The 19,092-nt window shown below is 50.9% G+C and overlaps 1 protein-coding gene across 1 annotated transcript in view; it reads right to left on the bottom strand.

The window, feature by feature from the left end:
• The window catches only part of UBR5 (ubiquitin protein ligase E3 component n-recognin 5), a 392,825-nt gene that overhangs the window by 215,497 nt on the left and 158,236 nt on the right, over window positions 1–19,092 (bottom strand). The window contains exons 19-25 of the mRNA XM_075353032.1: window positions 13,120–13,274; window positions 12,789–12,986; window positions 10,901–11,111; window positions 10,653–10,779; window positions 10,211–10,359; window positions 9,250–9,345; window positions 8,985–9,108 (exon numbers count right to left, since the gene is read on the bottom strand). Of these exons, the coding sequence (XP_075209147.1) occupies window positions 8,985–9,108; window positions 9,250–9,345; window positions 10,211–10,359; window positions 10,653–10,779; window positions 10,901–11,111; window positions 12,789–12,986; window positions 13,120–13,274 (1,060 nt within the window). The remainder of the gene's footprint in view (window positions 1–8,984; window positions 9,109–9,249; window positions 9,346–10,210; window positions 10,360–10,652; window positions 10,780–10,900; window positions 11,112–12,788; window positions 12,987–13,119; window positions 13,275–19,092) is intronic.

The raw sequence follows: 19,092 nt of genomic DNA, 5'->3' as shown, positions 1-19,092 counted from the left end.
ATCTTTAAGTGCCGCTCCATCTTCAACTGCAACCAAGGATCTAGCTGCAAGCCTTGAAATTGGAGGATCCACTTTTGGACACTGGGTCCAACCCTTGACCACCTCAGGGGGAAAAGGGTAGCGTGTATCTTTAAGCCGTTTAGGAAAACGCCTTTCAGGATAAGCGTGGGGTTTCTGGATTGCGTCTCTAAAGTCAGCGTGGTCCAGAAAAGTGCTTAGTGTACGCTTAGGGTACCTGAAATGGATTCTCTCGTGCTGCGAAGCTGACTCTTCTACAAGAGGAGCTGGTGGGGAAATATTTAACATCTTATTAATGTTAAATATAAGATCATTAACTATGGCGTCACCATCTGGTGTATCTAGATAGAGAGCGGTCCCAGGATCAGAATCCTGATCAGTTACGTCCGCCTCATCACCCATAGATTCATCTCGCTGGGATCCTGACCATTGAGATGAATGTGAAGGCCCGTCATAGCGAGCCCGCTTAGGCTGCCCGGGGCCATCGTCCGAGTCAGAGTCTTCACCCTGAGGTGTATATGCCCGTCCCGGAGCTTGGAGCTGAGGGGGACCAGGGGGCAATGATTGCACAGTGTCCGTGGCCTGAAGTATAGGCCTAGCTCGCAATGTGTCAAGAATTTGTGACATAGTGAGAGACATTCTGTCAGCAAAAGCTGCAAACTCAGTTCCTGTCACCTGGACAGCATTCACAGGTGGTACACCCTGGGTCACGTCCAGCAGAGGTCCCGACTGTGCAAGCGCCGCAGGGGCCGAGCACTGCACACAATGGGGGTCCGTGGAGCCTGCTGGTAGAAAAGTCCCACATGCGGTGCAGGAAGCATATAATGTCTGTGCCTTGGCACCCTTGCGTTTTACGGACGACATGCTGCTGGCTCTCTGCAATGTGAGAGAGTCTATAGCCAAAGGGCGACCAGCGCTATGTAATACCAAGTATTTGTAGAAACAAAATACTAAGAATACTACTGGCACAAGAGGGGGTGAGCCCTGAGGGCTGCTTACCGCCCGCTGAATAGCGGGTAAGAGGCGCAGAATTCCTTGTCTGGGTCTCCCCGGCTCCCCTCTGCAGCTCAGCGTGTCAGCAGGAATGGCTGCCGGCGTCTGTGGAGAGGGGCGGTCCGTGGGAGTTCCCAAACAAAAGTGCGGGAAACAGTGTCCCCTCTGTGCCGATTGTGAGGGCTGGAGTATGTAAAAACGACTCCAGCCCTCGGCGCTGATGCACTGGCCAGCGTCCCGCCCCTCTCCTGACTGGCAGGTCTGGGGGCGGGAACGAACGGAAGCAGGCCGCAAAAGCCGGGGACTCGAGTTATCAGCGCGGCCGCCGTAAAAGCGCGGGCCGCGCTGAAGTCCCCGGCGCACCACAAGTGCCAGCCGCGCCGCAGTCCCAGCGGCCGGCGTGACCGATTTCCAGAAGTGGCCAGCGTCCCGCCCCTCTCCTGACTGGCAGGTCTGGGGGCGGGAACGAACGGAAGCAGGCCGCAAAAGCCGGGGACTCGAGTTATCAGCGCGGCCGCCGTAAAAGCGCGGGCCGCGCTGAAGTCCCCGGCGCACCACAAGTGCCAGCCGCGACGCAGTCCCAGCGGCCGGCGCGACCGATTCCCAGAAGTGTGCCTGCTTCAGCGAAGCTGAATGAGGCCATGGCACAAGCGCCGTAGCGCTGATGTCCCCCGGCGCACTACAACACCCAGCATGCTGCGGTGTGAGCGCCAAATGCACGGGGACACAGAGTACCTTGAGGAAGCAGGGCCATGTCCCTGATGTACTCCGCTCCATCCAGCATCTTCTCCAGGGGCTGTAGATGGAGCACGGTCTCAGTGCCTGGAGACCAGTAAATCCCACTTCACCCAGAGCCCTGTAAAAAGGGATGGGGAAGGAATCAGCATGTGGGCTCCTGCCGCCGTACCCGCAATGGGTACCTCAACCTTACAAACACCTCCGACATACAGTGGGGTGAGAAGGGAGCATGCTGGGAGCCCTGTATGGGCCCTCTTTTCTTCCATCCGACATAGTCAGCAGCTGCTGCTGACTAAAAACAATGGAGCTATGCGTGCGTGTCTGACCTCCTGCGCACAAAGCTAAAACTGAGGAATCCGTACTCCTACGGGAGGGTGTATAGCCAGAAGGGGAGGGGCCTTACACTTTTAAGTGTAGTTCTTTGTGCGGCCTCCAGAGGCAGTAGCTATACACCCACTGTCTGGGTCTCCCAATTAGGAGCGAAAAAGAAAGATAAATATCATGCTTTAAATCACACAAAATAGCTAATTTTAATAAAAATATTAATGTGATCTTTTTATGTATAAAATAACGTAAAATTGTTTTTCTTTTTTTAAAGTCGGACTATATGGGTGTGAAAAAGAACACATCATGACCTCACTATAATGTCAAAAACGTATGCTTTTATTTTGTCAAAAAAGCATATAAAACGCTAGAATTTTGATTTAGGATGTTTTGATAATTCTCATTGACTTCAATGTTACCAAACCTCTGCCAAAATGGCAAAAACAATTGACATGCTGCTTCTTCAAACGCAGAGATTGACAAACGCTGCGTTTTTAAAAGCATTGTGCGCACAAGAAATCCCTATTTCCCATAGACTTTGCCTGGAAATCAAAACGCATGCATTTCTGCATTAAAACGCTGCAGTTGAAAACGCTGCAGAAACGCAACGTGCGCACAGGGACTTATAAATGATGCTGGGATCTGCCTTTCTTTTTCGCTCCTAATTGGGAGACCCAGACAGTGGGGTGTATAGCTACTGCCTCTGGAGGCCGCACAAAGAACTACACTTAAAAGTGTAAGGCCCCTCCCCTTCTGGCTATACACCCTCCCGTAGGAGTACGGATTCCTCAGTTTTAGCTTTGTGCGAAGGAGGTCAGACACGCACGCATAGCTCCATTGTTTTTAGTCAGCAGCAGCTGCTGACTATGTCGGATGGAAGAAAAGAGGGCCCATACAGGGCTCCCAGCATGCTCCCTTCTCACCCCACTGTATGTCGGAGGTGTTTGTAAGGTTGAGGTACCCATTGCGGGTACGGCGGCAGGAGCCCACATGCTGATTCCTTCCCCATCCCTTTTTACAGGGCTCTGGGTGAAGTGGGATTTACTGGTCTCCAGGCACTGAGACCGTGCTCCATCTACAGCCCCTGGAGAAGATGCTGGATGGAGCGGAGTACATCAGGGACATGGCCCTGCTTCCTCAAGGTACTCTGTGTCCCCGTGCATTTGGCGCTCACACCGCAGCATGCTGGGTGTTGTAGTGCGCCGGGGACATCAGCGCTGCGGCGCTTGTGCCATGGCCTCATTCAGCTTCGCTGAAGCAGGCACACTTCTGGGAATCGGTCGCGCCGGCCGCTGGGACTGCGGCGCGGCTGGCACTTGTGGTGCGCCGGGGACTTCAGCGCGGGCCGCGCTTTTACGGCGGCCGCGCTGATAACTCGAGTCCCCGGCTTTTGCGGCCTGCTTCCGTTCGTTCCCGCCCCCAGACCTGCCAGTCAGGAGAGGGGCGGGACGCTGGTCAGTGCATCAGCGCCGAGGGCTGGAGTCGTTTTTACATACTCCAGCCCTCACAATAGGCACAGAGGGGACACTGTTTCCCGCACTTTTGTTTAGGAACTCCCACGGACCGCCCCTCTCCACAGACGCCGGCAGCCATTCCTGCTGACACGCTGAGCTGCAGAGGGGAGCCGGGGAGACCCAGACAAGGAATTCTGCGCCTCTTACCCGCTATTCAGCGGGCGGTAAGCAGCCCTCAGGGCTCACCCCCTCTTGTGCCAGTAGTATTCTTAGTATTTTGTTTCTACAAATACTTTGTTTTGCATAGCGCTGGTCGCCCTTTGGCTATAGACTCTCTCACATTGCAGAGAGCCAGCAGCATGTCGTCCGTAAAACGCAAGGGTGCCAAGGCACAGACATTATATGCTTCCTGCACCGCATGTGGGACTTTTCTACCGGCAGGCTCCACGGACCCCCATTGTGTGCAGTGCTCGGCCCCTGCGGCGCTTGCACAGTCGGGACCTCTGCTGGACGTGACCCAGGGTGTACCACCTGTGAATGCTGTCCAGGTGACAGGAACTGAGTTTGCAGCTTTTGCTGACAGAATGTCTCTCACTATGTCACAAATTCTTGACACATTGCGAGCTAGGCCTGTACTTCAGGCCACGGACACTGTGCAATCATTGCCCCCTGGTCCCCCTCAGCTGAATTACCTCCAAGCTCCGGGACGGGCACATACACCTCAGGGTGAAGACTCTGACTCGGACGATGGCCCCGGGCAGCCTAAGCGGGCTCGCTATGAGAGGCCTTCACATTCATCTCAATGGTCAGGATCCCAGCGAGATGAATCTATGGGTGATGAGGCGGACGTAACTGATCAGGATTCTGATCCTGGGACCGCTCTCAATCTAGATACACCAGATGGTGACGCCATAGTTAATGATCTTATATTTAACATCAATAAGATGTTAAATATTTCCCCACCAGCTCCTCTTGTAGAGGAGTCAGCTTCGCAGCACGAGAGAATCCATTTCAGATACCCTAAGCGTACATTAAGCACTTTTTTGGACCACGCTGACTTTAGAGACGCAATCCAGAAACCCCACGCTTATCCTGAAAGGCGTTTTTCTAAACGGCTTAAAGATACACGCTATCCTTTTCCCCCTGAGGTGGTCAAGGGTTGGACCCAGTGTCCAAAAGTGGATCCTCCAATTTCAAGGCTTGCAGCTAGATCCTTGGTTGCAGTTGAAGATGGAGCGGCACTTAAAGATGCCACTGACAGGCAGATGGAGCTCTGGCTGAAATCCATCTATGAAGCGATTGGAGCGTCGTTAGCGCCATCTTTTGCGGCCGTATGGGCACTCCAAGCTATCTCAGCCGGGCTTGCGCAAGTCGACTCAGTCACACGTGCATTTGCCCCGCAGGTAGCACCATTGACCTCGCAAATGGCGGCATTCGCGTCGTACGCGATTAATGCTGTTCTTGACGCTACAAGCCGCACGGCAGTGGCGTCAGCCAACTCCGTTGTTTTGCGTAGGGCCCTGTGGTTGAGACATTGGAAAGCAGATTCTCATTCCAAGAAGTGCTTAACCAATTTGCCTTTTTCTCGTGACCGATTGTTTGGAGAGCGTTTGGATGAAATCATCAAACACTCCAAGGGTAAGGACTCATCCTTACCGCAACACAGACAAAACAAACCCCAACAGAGGAAGGGTCAGTCTGGTTATCGGTCCTTTCGAGGACCGGGCAGGTCCCAATTCGCCTCGTCAAAAAAGACTCAAAAAGACCAGAGACGCTCAGATTCTTGGAGGTCTCAGTCACGCCCAAAAAGGACAGCCGGAGGAACCGTTGCCAAGACGGCGTCCTCCTGACTTGCAGTCTCCGATTCCCACACCCGCGGTCGGTGGGAGGCTTTCCCACTTTGGCGACATTTGGCTGTCACGCGTCAAAGACCGTTGGGTGAGGGATATTCTGTCTCACGGGTACAGGATAGAGTTCAGTTCTCGTCCGCCAACTCGTTTCTTCAGAACTTCTCCACCACCAGACCGAGCCGACGCTCTGTTGCAGGCGGTGGCCGCTCTAAAGGCGGAAGGAGTGGTGACCTCCGTCCCTCTTCAGGAACAAGGTCACGGTTTTTACTCCAATCTGTTTGTGGTCCCAAAAAAGGACGGATCGTATCGACCCGTCCTGGATCTAAAGTTGCTCAACAGACACGTAAAAGTCAGGAGGTTCCGGATGGAATCCCTACGCTCCGTCATAGCCTCAATGTCTCAAGGAGATTTTCTAGCATCAATAGATATCAAAGATGCGTATCTCCACGTGCCGATTGCACCAGAGCATCAGCGTTTCCTACGCTTCGTCATACACGACGAACACCTGCAGTTCGTAGCGTTACCTTTCGGTCTGGCAACAGCCCCCCGGGTCTTCACCAAAGTCATGGCAGCAGTAGTAGCTGTTCTGCACTCGCAGGGTCACTCGGTCATCCCGTATCTAGACGACCTGCTTATAAAGGCACCCTCTCAAGAGGCATGCCAACACAGTCTGAAGGTGGCACTAGACACTCTCCAGAGTTTCGGGTGGATTATCAACTTTCCAAAGTCTCATCTAACCCCGACCCATCTCTGACTTATCTTGGCATGGAGTTTCATACTCTCTCAGCGATAGTGAAGCTTCCACTGGACAAGCAGTGCTCGCTACGGACTGGAGTGCAATCTCTCCTTCAGAGCCAGTCGCACTCACTGAGGCGCCTCATGCATTTCCTAGGAAAGATGGTAGCAGCAATGGAGGCAGTCCCGTTCGCGCAGTTTCATCTGCGCCCTCTACAATGGGACATTCTACGCCAATGGAATGGGAAATCGACGTCCCTCGACAGGACTGTCTCCCTCTCTCAGACTGCCAAGGACTCTCTGCGTTGGTGGCTTCTCCCCACCTCATTGTCACAGGGAAAGTCGTTCCTTCCCCCGTCCTGGGCAGTGGTCACGACGGATGCGAGCCTATCAGGGTGGGGAGCGGTGTTTCTCCACCACAGGGCTCAGGGGACGTGGACTCAGGAAGAGTCCACCCTGCAGATCAATGTTCTGGAAATCAGAGCAATCTATCTTGCCCTGCGAGCCTTCCAACAATGGCTGGAAGGCAAGCAGATTCGGATTCAGTCGGACAATTCCACGGCGGTGGCGTACATCAACCACCAAGGGGGAACACGCAGTCGCCAAGCTTTTCAAGAAGTCCAGCGGATTTTGACGTGGGTGGAAAGCAGAGCGTCCACCATATCCGCAGTTCACATCCCAGGCGTGGAAAACTGGGAAGCAGACTTTCTCAGTCGCCAGGGCATGGACGCAGGAGAATGGTCCCTTCACCCGGACGTGTTTCAACAGATCTGTTGCCGCTGGGGGACGCCGGACGTCGATCTGATGGCGTCACGGCACAACAACAAGGTCCCAGTTTTCATGGCACGGTCTCACGATCACCGAGCACTGGCGGCAGACGCCTTGGTTCAGGATTGGTCGCAATTCCGACTCCCCTATGTGTTTCCACCTCTAGCATTGTTACCCAGAGTTCTCCGGAAAATCAGGTCCGACTGCCATCGAGCCATACTCGTCGCTCCAGATTGGCCAAGAAGGTCGTGGTACCCGGATCTGTGGCATCTCACGGTAGGCCAACCGTGGACACTACCAGACCGTCCAGACTTGCTGTCTCAAGGGCCGTTTTTCCATCTGAATTCTGCGGCCCTGAACCTGACTGTGTGGCCATTGAGTCCTGGATCCTAGCGGCCTCAGGTTTATCTCATGAAGTTGTTGCCACAATGAGACAGGCTAGAAAACCATCCTCAGCTAAGATCTATCACAGGACGTGGAAGATATTCTTAGCGTGGTGCTTGGCTCAAGGGTTTTCTCCCTGGCCATTTGCATTGCCAATTTTTCTTTCCTTCCTGCAGTCTGGGTTGGAAAAAGGTTTGTCGCTTAGCTCTCTTAAGGGTCAAGTCTCCGCGCTATCCGTATTCTTTCAGAAGCGCTTGGCACGGCTTTCTAAAGTACGCACGTTTCTCCAAGGAGTTCGTCATATCGTTCCTCCTTACAGACGGCCATTGGAACCCTGGGATCTGAACAAGGTTCTCATTGCTCTCCAGAAGCCGCCTTTCGAGCCTTTGAAAGAGGTTTCCCTTTCTCGGCTTTCACAAAAGGTAGTTTTTCTTGTGGCGGTCACGTCTCTTCGAAGAGTGTCCGAGCTAGCGGCGTTATCTTGCAAATCTCCCTTCCTGGTGTTTCACCAAGACAAGGTAGTACTGCGTCCAATTCCAGAGTTTTCTCCCAAGGTGGTTTCTTCCTTTCATCTCAATCAGGATATCACTTTGCCATCTTTGTGTCCGCATCCAGTTCACCAATTTGAAAAGGGTTTACATCTGTTGGACCTGGTGAGAGCACTCAGGATTTACATTTCTCGCACGGCGTCTCTACGCCGTTCTGATGCGCTCTTTGTCCTAGTCGCTGGTCAGCATAAGGGATCGCAAGCTTCCAAATCCACCCTGGCGCGGTGGATCAAGGAACCAATTCTTCACACATACCGTTCTGCTGGGCTTCCGATTCCATCTGGACTGAAGGCCCATTCTACCAGAGCCGTGGGTGCGTCCTGGGCATTGCGGCATCAGGCTACGGCTCAGCAAGTGTGCCAGGCGGCTACCTGGTCGAGTCTGCACACGTTTACCAAACACTATCAAGTGCATACCTACGCTTCGGCAGATGCCAGCCTAGGTAGACAGGTCCTTCAGGCGGCGGTGGCCCACCTGTAGGAAGAGGCTGTCTGACAGCCCGTTCATGTGGTATCTTTTTACCCACCCAGGGACTGCTTTTGGACGTCCCACTGTCTGGGTCTCCCAATTAGGAGCGAAAAAGAAGAAGGGAATTTTGTTTACTTACCGTAAATTCCTTTTCTTCTAGCTCCAATTGGGAGACCCAGCACCCGCCCTATTTGTTCTTAGGGTTTCGTTTTTCGGGTGCACATGTTGTTCATGTTGTTTCTTAAGTTCTCCGATCTTGTTATCGGATTGAATTTGTTTTTGAAACTGTTATTGGCTTTCCTCCTTCTTGCTTTGGTACTAAAACTGAGGAATCCGTACTCCTACGGGAGGGTGTATAGCCAGAAGGGGAGGGGCCTTACACTTTTAAGTGTAGTTCTTTGTGCGGCCTCCAGAGGCAGTAGCTATACACCCCACTGTCTGGGTCTCCCAATTGGAGCTAGAAGAAAAGGAATTTACGGTAAGTAAACAAAATTCCCTTCTTCCTTAGCAACTTATTTTTCGTATCTGCTCTTATTCCAGCACTTCTATTCTCCCCTTCTCTCCCAGACTTGTCTGCAGTCCCAGTCGCCTGCTTGTTTGCCACAGCACATCAGCAATTCAAATACAAGTAGTGTATTATGTGTTTGTTTGGTTTTTTTTATTTGCCAACCAAAGGTTCACTTTAAATAAAGAAGTAGACCTACTTGGCGGAAAGGAGGTCTCTGAGGTACGGCTGCAAAACGACACTATCACATAGTAATTTGAGGATAAAATGAGCATTCGCTTTTCGATCTTTAGACTCCACCACTAAAGGTTCAGTAGAGGGACCTGCGGAGAGAAGGACAGGATTAATAAAAGACCTGCTGAAAAAAGGGAACAAAAAATAAATCCAAGCTAAACTGCGATATCTTAAGACTGTTTTACGCGGTTTGAGGTAAAAGCTTATATCAAAAGTCAAAGCAGTTTCACCTGGAATGGTTGACGTACTAGGCCCTTGACCAGTGCCAGTGGATGTTGTAGTAAGGGATCCTACTGCAGGGGCCAGGATAAAATCTATGTCACCATCTTTCAGAAAGAAGAACAGCATGATGTTTACCAACACGCAACAAACGTCCTAGACATGTACACACCTGGAAATATCCTCCATGTTTGGAGACTGAATCTGAACCTACAAATGATCAGCCGCCTTCACTGAAACATTGGGCTACAGCAAGAAACAATATGGAGGAAGGCAAACGTAAACTATAAACTAACTTTCGATATGTTGTTTGGGCTAGAAGGGGCATCTCCAGCATAAACATGCACAGGTGATCGGGCAGGCTTTGAGCCCCTATACTGATTCCATGCATGCCCATTCATAAGTGGAGCCCTTTGGGCAGCCGATGGGGATTTCATTAACTTGCCACCCACCAATCAGATCAGTCCCAGTTAGAGATCCTGATTCCAGCTATGTGTCACTTACTGGGTTGCTTTCTGTCATTTTGATAAGTGATTTTATCTGCTGCAGATCTAGCAGTTCTCAGAATGCTGAGCTATGTATAACCCGTCCCCAATGCGGATTGGCAGCTTTGCTTACACGGTGCATACAGAAAGCTGCTAATCAGTGGTGGTGCGGGGTTATAAATAGCTTTTGAATATAGCAGACAACAGCAGGTTTCCTAATCACTAGGGAAAATCTGTTTTATCAGCAGAAAATCAAAAGTGCAGCAATCAGCCCAATAGGTGACATACTGCTGGAATCAGGTTCTCTGCCCCTACATTATGCGTCTCAGTGGGAAACATTTCTAAAAATGCTACTTAAGTATTAATAGTGGTAATTGACAACACTAACAATTTGCTGTATTTGCCTAGTATCCACAGCCTCATGCTCAGCCGACATATAGCACACATCTCAGAAAAGTGTTCACAATGACAGCACAGCTTTACTCACCTGGATCCATGGCCGGTGGATCGGGCACCCAGCTAGGAGGAGCTATGGGTGGAGACACTGGATCTTGATGATCAGCTGAAGCTCCAGCTTCATGTCTCCCCAATCCTGCCGCTCGAAGAGATCGCCTCATCATCTCCCGAAGTCTTAAGCTGAATACACACACGTCAAGTATATTAGAAAAATACAGCAACGCATTAGTAGCCGACAGACATATATGCCTATAGATGCTGTCAAGTTCAGCTCCATTTTCTCAATAATAAAAGTGCCCAGTTCTGCCAATTGTTAGAGGTTTGAGCAACCGGACCCCACCAATCAACAAGTTAACACCTATCCCAGGATTATCCGATAAAAGGGGTCATCTGGTGGGAAGTTAGCATGTTTGGGTTCCCTCCTCACATTGACCTTAACCAATCTTTTATAAGGACATCAAACAAATGCTTACCTCCTGCTGCTGGAGGATCCGGCCCGGTTCCCAGGCCCGTTACTGGACACCACAGAGATGGCATTGGCGATGGCTTCTACTGCAGAAAGTCTCTCAGCAAATGTATTCCTCTCGGAGCGCTCTGCTTCTGAAACAATGAGAAGAATCATTTGTATTCTTGACATTTAACACTCAAAAACGAACACTATGGGGGTGCAAATTGCAGAAGGTAAGGGGGATAAGTAAAAGATTGTGGCATTTACCCTTACCCTCCTCCTCTTTGGTCTCCTTGTTGCTGGTCGGGAAGCAGACGGAGACGCAGGCGTGCAGGATGTTCCGGTTCCCGTCACATCGGTGGCTGAGGAAGGTCTGCAGCATCTGGGAGCTCTGATCGAGGACGACGCCCTGCTCCAGGTTCACCAGATACTGTCTGCAGGCGTCGTAATCACAACGGAGGATGTGCTGCATCAAGGTTTGTTTCTGAAAGGAAAAACAAGATTATTAGACTGATCGCAGCTGCAAGTCATCCCATCATTACCGGCTTATACGGGAAAACAGATCCAATCAGATAAGGATCACAACTGCGTTCTTCAAAAAGCAGAAAAAAGGGACAAATAATGTCCAACATGGACTTTGCAATACAGGGACATTTCTTCAAGACTGGTGGTTTTCCCAGGTGAAGCAGATTCCTGTTAAACACTACAAAACTTCCTATGGCCGGTGTCAGACGTCAGTGTTTCAGGTACGTGCGACATCCATTTTTAAATACTGATGCCACATGTACCCATTTTATTCTCTGGCGTTACACACACATCCGTGCTTTCACACGTGTGGCCCCACACGAACACGTCCGTTTTTTTCTCCAGCATCACACAGACCGCACACTGATGCATCCATGCGACATCAGTGTGACACGTACCAGAGAAAACACGGGTCTTTGAAATAAGATGTTCTCTATTCACTTGTATCCAGCGATGCGGTCTCCAGCTTCTGACCCCCACTAATTAGGCTCATTGAATATTCACTGCACCTGTTTCCAGGTCCGAGGTGCATCGCCGGGGACAGGTGAGTATCCAGCAGTGTGTGAGCAGTGACTGCAGGAGGTCATCCGAGTTCCCAATGAACTGTGATGAACCTGTGAAATCACCATCGTGACACCCACTGTAGCACGGGGGTGTCATTAGGAGGTCAGAGTTTATTGGGAATTCTGATGAACTCCTGGACGTCACTGCACACACACTGCTTGCTGGATTCTCACCTGTCACCGGTGATGCTCCTCTTCCCAGGTCTGAGGTGCAACGAATATTCAATGAGCATAATTAGCTGGGGTCAGGAGCCAAACACAGCAGGGCCCCAAACACAGCAGGGCCCCAAACACAGCAGGGCCCCAAACACAGCAGGGCCCCAAACACAGCAGGGCCCCAAACACAGCAGGGCCCCAAACACAGCAGGGCCCCAAACACAGCAGGGCCCCAAACACAGCAGGGCCCCAAACACAGCAGGGCCCCAAACACAGCAGGGCCCCAAACACAGCAGGGCCCCAAACACAGCAGGGCCCCAAACACAGCAGGGCCCCAAACACAGCAGGGCCCCAAACACAGCAGGGCCCCAAACACAGCAGGGCCCCAAACACAGCAGGGCCCCAAACACAGCAGGGCCCCAAACACAGCAGGGCCCCAAACACAGCAGGGCCCCAAACACAGCAGGGCCCCAAACACAGCAGGGCCCCAAACACAGCAGGGCCCCAAACACAGCAGGGCCCCAAACACAGCAGGGCCCCAAACACAGCAGGGCCCCAAACACAGCAGGGCCCCAAACACAGCAGGGCCCCAAACACAGCAGGGCCCCAAACACAGCAGGGCCCCAAACACAGCAGGGCCCCAAACACAGCAGGGCCCCAAACACGTGAATATAGAAAATCTTTAATTTCATGAGACACTTTTCTCCAGTACATGTCACACGCGTGACACAGGTATGACTATATCTATGCATGTGGCTTGCACCTGATTAAACACGGATGTCTGAAACAGACCGAAGATGTAGGAGCTGCAGTAAAAACTACAAACAATTTGACATTAGAGTTTTCTGCTAGATTTCGAATGCAAACAGATGATCAGCCCTCAGCGTAGCACACACTTGTAGCAGACCCATGTGTACCTCAACAGCCATTATAATGATTGCAGCCTTCTTCTTGATGGTAGAGTTTGCAGGTAGATTGGCCAGCGAGTGAACCCCCATCCCCAAACTGCTAATTGGAGGAAGATCCAACCAATCAGGGTCTCTGATGCCGCCCATGCAGTCCTTAGCCATGGGATAGATGGTGCCGTTCCCGTCTCTAAGAATAATGGGAGATTCCTGCAACGAGGAAAGGATCATGGGCACAAGGCACAATATTTCCATTATCACATAATAAGAGCTTGCTATGCAGCAAATTACAACTCTGTATGATCAGACAGGCAGGCAGGCTAGAGCAAAGCATCGTACAGACCTGCCCGGCTGTGAAGATGGCCACATTCCGCTCATTCTGACCAAGGAAAGCGATGCTGCTTGTGGGGAAATTGTTCTCCTGTTCAGCTTTTCCAGTGGCGAGGTCAAAAATGCAGTACCGCACCCACGTACCCGTCTTCAGTACAGCGTGGACTCCTACACACCGCACAAAAAGATAATAGGATAAAGATGTCAGCTACCTCTGTACTGACAGCCAGAATGTAGATAAAGGGAATCTAACGGGGAATGTCTGTCACCAGGTGTTTGCTCCTTCATCTGAGAGCAGCATAACAGAAACAGAGACCCTGATTCCAGCAATGTGTCACTTACTGAGCTGTTTGCTGTCATTGTAATAAAATCAGTGTTTTCTCTGCTGCACATCTAGCAGTTATACAGAGCTCATGACTATGCTTGGACTACCTGCAGCACGCCAAAAAGAGTCCTCTAATGATAATCTACTACTGAGTTTATCAAAACTACACTAAGCAGCCCAGTAAGTGACACATCGCTGGAATCAGGGTCTGTGTCTCTACATTATGCTTCTCTCAGATTAGGTGGCAAAAACCTGGTGAAAGATTCCCTTGAATAGTAAAAAAAGAGGTGGGGAGGGGGGACACTGTCAGGACATTTTCCCATTGCTACAACACCTAAAATACCTTCTACTAGTATACAAGTTTACTAACTTTCCTTTACATTTTATTTTCAATGGCCCTGATCCATCAAGGCTGCCATTTTGCATGCAGACCAATCCTAATGACAGGAATGATGGCGCAAGATGTGCCAAATTCATAAAGAGGCACATCTGTAAGGAATTTGGAGCATCTTTCAACTGCAATATCCCACCATGAGAAATGTGCGCCCGTGACATTTGTCACCTTCTGCAGGAAAAAAAAAAAAAAAAAAAAAAAAAGCACACCAACAACTGTTAAAGGGCACTTGCCCATCCTCAGTCCACTTTTCTAAGGCTATGTGCCCACGGGACAACGTACCTGTGGAATTTGCCAGGGAAAACCCGCAGATTTATCTGGATTTTCTAGATAAATCTGCAGGTTCTAGCAAGTACAGACAATCCCCATATGATCCTATGGGATTTGTGGAGTGCTGTGTCAATGCTGCAGTATTGGCGGCTGCGGAAAATCCTGCGGATGTCCTGCAGCCACACGTAACTGCATGTCAATTATTCCTGCAGAAATATCTGCAGAATTCCCGCTCCTCCACTATGGAGATACCGAGCGGGAATTCCGCAGGAATTCTGCACGAAATTGGCAGTTTCCACAGGTTTACCGCAACAACGCCGCAGATATACTGCAGCAATGAATAGCTGCGGATTCTGGAGAGAAGCTTCGGTAAACCTGCGGAAAAGTCCGTGGATATGTTGTCCCGTGGGCACATAGACTTAGGTGTACTTTGCACACTACACTAATCGCAGGTGCGATGTCGGTGGGGTCAAATCGAAAGTGACGCACATCCGGCGTCGCCGTCGATATCGCAGTGTGTAAATCCTTTATGATACGATTAACGAGCGCAAAAGCGTCGTAATCGTATCATCGGTGTAGTGTCCGACATTTCTATAATTTGGCTGCAGTGACTGTACGATGTTACTCGTTCTTGCGGCAGCACACATCGCTGTGTGAGAAGCCGCAGGTGCGAGGAACATCTACCTGCGTCCTGCGGCTCACGCCGACTATGCGGAAGGACGGAGGTGGGCGGGATGTTTACGTCCCGCTCATCTCCACCCCTCCTCTTCTATTGGCCGCCTGTCGTGTGACGCCGCACGACCCGCCCCCTTAGTAAGGAGGCGGGTCGCCGGCCAGAGCGATGTCGCAGGGCTGGTGAGTGCATGTGAAGCTGCCGCAGCGATAATGTTCGCTACGGTAGCAATCACAAGATATCGCTGCTGCGACGGGGGCAGGCGCTCGGCATCGGCTTGCGATGTCGTAGTGTGCAAAGTACCCATTAAAGTTAACAGACCTTGTCAGACCCAGCATAGCATGAGTCACAAGTTTTAGTTGTGCTGAGCAAACATTTTGGAGACCTATTAAAGCAGTTTAAAAGCAGAATTCTGCTTGATGAATACAGTTCAATGTAATTTTATGAGGCTCTCCTTAGCTTTTATTATATGAAAAGGAAGAATCAAAGATTTTAGAGGAAACTAACATTTTGGCTGCAAGATTTTTCGAATGTTTTCTATATCCTGATCAGTACTCCAAAAAAATAAATATAAAGCCTTGGGAGGTTTTAACACTGGCCACAAGAGAATTCACAACCATCTACCAGCCTTAGTAGTGGGTTTCCCCTGTGATGTGCCAGTGATCAAGGACAGCTCTGTTGTACTACTGAAGGCTCTACAGACTAACCAGACTATATAGATCAGCTATTCTTTATAAAGGGGTTTTTCTTCAGCGCTCTATTGGGAGACCCAGACAATTGGGTGTATAGCTACTGCCTCCGGAGGTCACACAAAGTATTACACTAAAAAGTGTAAGGCCCCTCCCCTTCTGGCTATACACCCCCCGTGGGATCACGGGCTTACTCAGTTTTAGCTTTGTGTGCGAAGGAGGTCATACATCCACGCATAGCTCCACATTGTATAGTCAGCAGTAGCTGCTGACTATCTCGGATGGAAGAAAAGAGGACACATATAGTGTCCCCAGCATGCTCCCTTCTCACCAGATGGTGTTGCAAGGTTGAGGTACCTATTGCTGGTACAGAGGCCGGAGCCCCACATGCTGTTTTCCTTCCACATCCCCTTGGAGGGCCCTGTGGAAGTGGGATCTGTCGGCCTCCAAGCCCTGAGGCCGGGCTCCATCCACAGACCCAGAAGAACCTGATGGATGTGGAGCACGAGTACTATCAGGGACAAGGCCCTGCATCGGTCAGGTACTCGGTGTCTCCGGCAAGCACAGCACGCTCCGGGCTTGCTGGGCGTTATAGTGCGCCGGGGACATTAGTGATGGGCTTATGTTGCTGCAGCCATGGCTGAGCGACGGGTCATGTTTAGGAACTTGCGCCGACCGCTCATACGGCGGCGGCGCTGATGTGACTTGTAGTGCGCCGGGGACTTGGCGCCGACCGCGCTTTTACGGCGGGGGCGCCTGTAACTTTAGTCCCCGGCTTCTGAGGCCTGGCACCGCTTCGTTCCCGCCCCCAGCCCTGCCAGTCAGAGGAGGGGCGGGACGCTGTACAGATCTCAGCGCAGGGAGCTGGAGTCTGCTTTGCATTCTCCAGCCCCCTCTCACTGAACACAGTGAGATGCCGGGTTCCCGCTCTTGGCTGGGGCTCGCCCACGGCCCGCCCCTCTGCACAGGACGCGGAAGAGAAGCCGGCAGCCATTATGGTTTCCACTCTGGGAGAACGGAACCAGGCACAGGTTTTTGAGCGACCTCATACTCGCGCTGGGCGGGCGATAGGCAGTACTGGTCCCACTAATACTGAAGTGGGCTTTTGAACTGTGTGCGGATATGCGATGCAGCACTGTACTGTCGCTATTCTGGGCATACTCTCCTAGATGGCTAGACAAGTGTTCAATGATTAGTCTGCAGTGTTTGTTGGCAGATTTGGCAACAGCAAAGTGCCAAGGCACAAGCTTTCATTGCCGCTTCGTTTGCAGGTGCTGCAATTGGGTTTATTGTCATGCTATACATGCACTATATGTCGTTTTTCTTGGCTAATGCACCTAGTTAAACAGACAATAGCAGCAGTAAGGCAACGCTGCCAAGGCACAGGCTCTCAATGCTGCTTGATTTGCTTGTACTGCAGTGTTTTTCTGTCATGCTTGTCTGCTATACATTTCCTGTATGTCGCTATCCTTGCCTCATGCTCCTAGTTAACTAGACAACAGCAGCAGTAGAGCAGTGGTGCCAAGGCACCAGCTTGCAAGGCTGCTGCATTTGCATGTGCTGGCAGTGTTTACTGTCATGTTTGTATGCGATACATTCACTGTATGTCGCTATCCTTGTCTCATACTCCTAGATATATAGACAATAGCAGCAGAAGGCCTAATGTGCTAAGCCACAAGTTTCAATGCTGCGTGTACTACATGTGCTGAAGTGTTTACTTGTACTTCAGGCTTGTATGCTATACATTCACTGTATGTCGCTATCCTTGTCTCATACTCCTAGATATATAGACAATAGCAGCAGAAGAGCTAATGTGCCAAGCCACAAGTTTTCAATGCTGCGGGTACTACAGGTGCTGAAGTGTTTACTTGTACTTCGTGCTTGAATGCTATACGTTCACTGTATGTCGCTATCCTTGTCTCAAGCTCCTGGATAAATAGACAACAGCAGCAGAAGAGCTAATGTGCCAAGCCACAAGTTTTCAATGCTGCGTGTACTACATGAGCTGAAGTGTTTATTTGTACTTCATGCTTGTATGATTATTTACTGTACGGTCGCTATCCTAGGCTATGCACTTAGATAGCTAGACAACAACAGCAGAAAAAGAAAAGGCCAATGAGGACTTTATATGTTGCTTGTACTGCATGTAATACGAGTCTAGGACCCCAGTGCGGGCAATTGCTTGACCGGGGTTTTCGGCTATATGTGGTTAAAAGAACCACCTGTGCTTCCTGCCCAGAGACAGGGACGAAATTGCAGTTTCTTTACGCTGTTATATTGGCTGTGACTATGGCTGACATCTTACAGTCTGGCAGCCCACGCAGACCTTGGGCAATATAGTTGCAATGCCCCTGGCCACCATGATTTGAGGAGCAGCTCAAGGCTCCAGGGTGGTTTTCACGCGTCCCAGGGGGCAGGCTCCGACACGGACGTCAGTTCAAGAGGGCCTAAGCAGGCTCGCTGGGAATAGCCCTCGACTCCATCAGTGAAAGAGTCAGCTTCACAGCAGGGGAGATCTCTTTTCTAATATCGCAAGCAATTGCGTACTCGTCTGGCCCTCTGATCCTAGAGATGCAGTCCAGAAACGCAACGCTTTTCACGATAAGCGTTCTCCGACCGTATTAATGAGACACTCTCCTCCCTGATTGGACAAGCGCTAGCCCAGGTCCAAATGTGGATCTCCCGATCTCCAGGCTTGCAGCTGGATCTATAGTTGTAGTGGTGGATGGGGCTTCACGTCAAAATGCCATTGACAGATAGATAGCTTCATAGACAGATTGCGGCCAGAACCTATCGGCAGGTCGGTTGCTCCGGCAGTCGCAGCCGTGAAGGCACTCCAAGCTATTTCAGATAGTGTTGCGCAGAGGGACGCTGTCACCGGTACATCTCGGTCTCAGCAGCGTCTGTAATCTCGCAATCGCCGCATGGCGAACCATGCTGTTAAGGCTGTCCGAGACTCTACGAGCCGGACGGCGGTGGCATCGGCCATCTCCGTATTTTTTACGCAGAGCCTAGTGGTTAACAGATTGGATCAGATGCTTCTTCCAACAAAGTGCTTAACCAGGTTGCCTTTATCTAGTGATAGTCTGTTGGTAAGGGTTGAATGAATTCATTCAACTGTCCAAAACGACTCAAAAGGCCCAGAAGGGCATAGATTCCTAGCAGGCTCAAGTACGCCCGGGGAAGGCAGCCGGAGGAATCGCTACCAAAGCGTTTTTTTCTCATAATTTTCAGCCTTCTCACTCCGCAACCGCGGGGAGCAGACTCCCCCGCTTTAGCGACATTTACCTACCACAGGTCAAAGGCCGGTGAGAGAGAGTCAGTTTGTCTCAAACTACCTCTCCGACCGAGACGAGGCTCTTCTGCAGGCAGGACGAGTGGTAATCCCTGTTCCTCTTCAGGAACCAGTTACGCCTTTTGCTTCGACCTGGTCGTGGTGCCAAGATAGGACGGCTCCTTCCGTCCCGTTCTGGAATTTAAACTGCTTAACAAGCACGTGACAACCAGGCGGTTCCGGAGGGAATCACTCCGCTCCGTCATTGCCTCACTGTCTCAAAGAGTTTTTCCTAACATCCATAGACATTAGGATGCTTATCTCCACGTGCCGATTGCTCCAAGGCACCGGCGTTGGCTAC

The sequence above is a fragment of the Anomaloglossus baeobatrachus genome, chromosome 6 (genome assembly GCF_048569485.1).
Source record: "Anomaloglossus baeobatrachus isolate aAnoBae1 chromosome 6, aAnoBae1.hap1, whole genome shotgun sequence".
Taxonomy (NCBI): domain Eukaryota; kingdom Metazoa; phylum Chordata; class Amphibia; order Anura; family Aromobatidae; genus Anomaloglossus; species Anomaloglossus baeobatrachus.
This window is presented reverse-complemented; position numbering and strand designations above follow the sequence as displayed.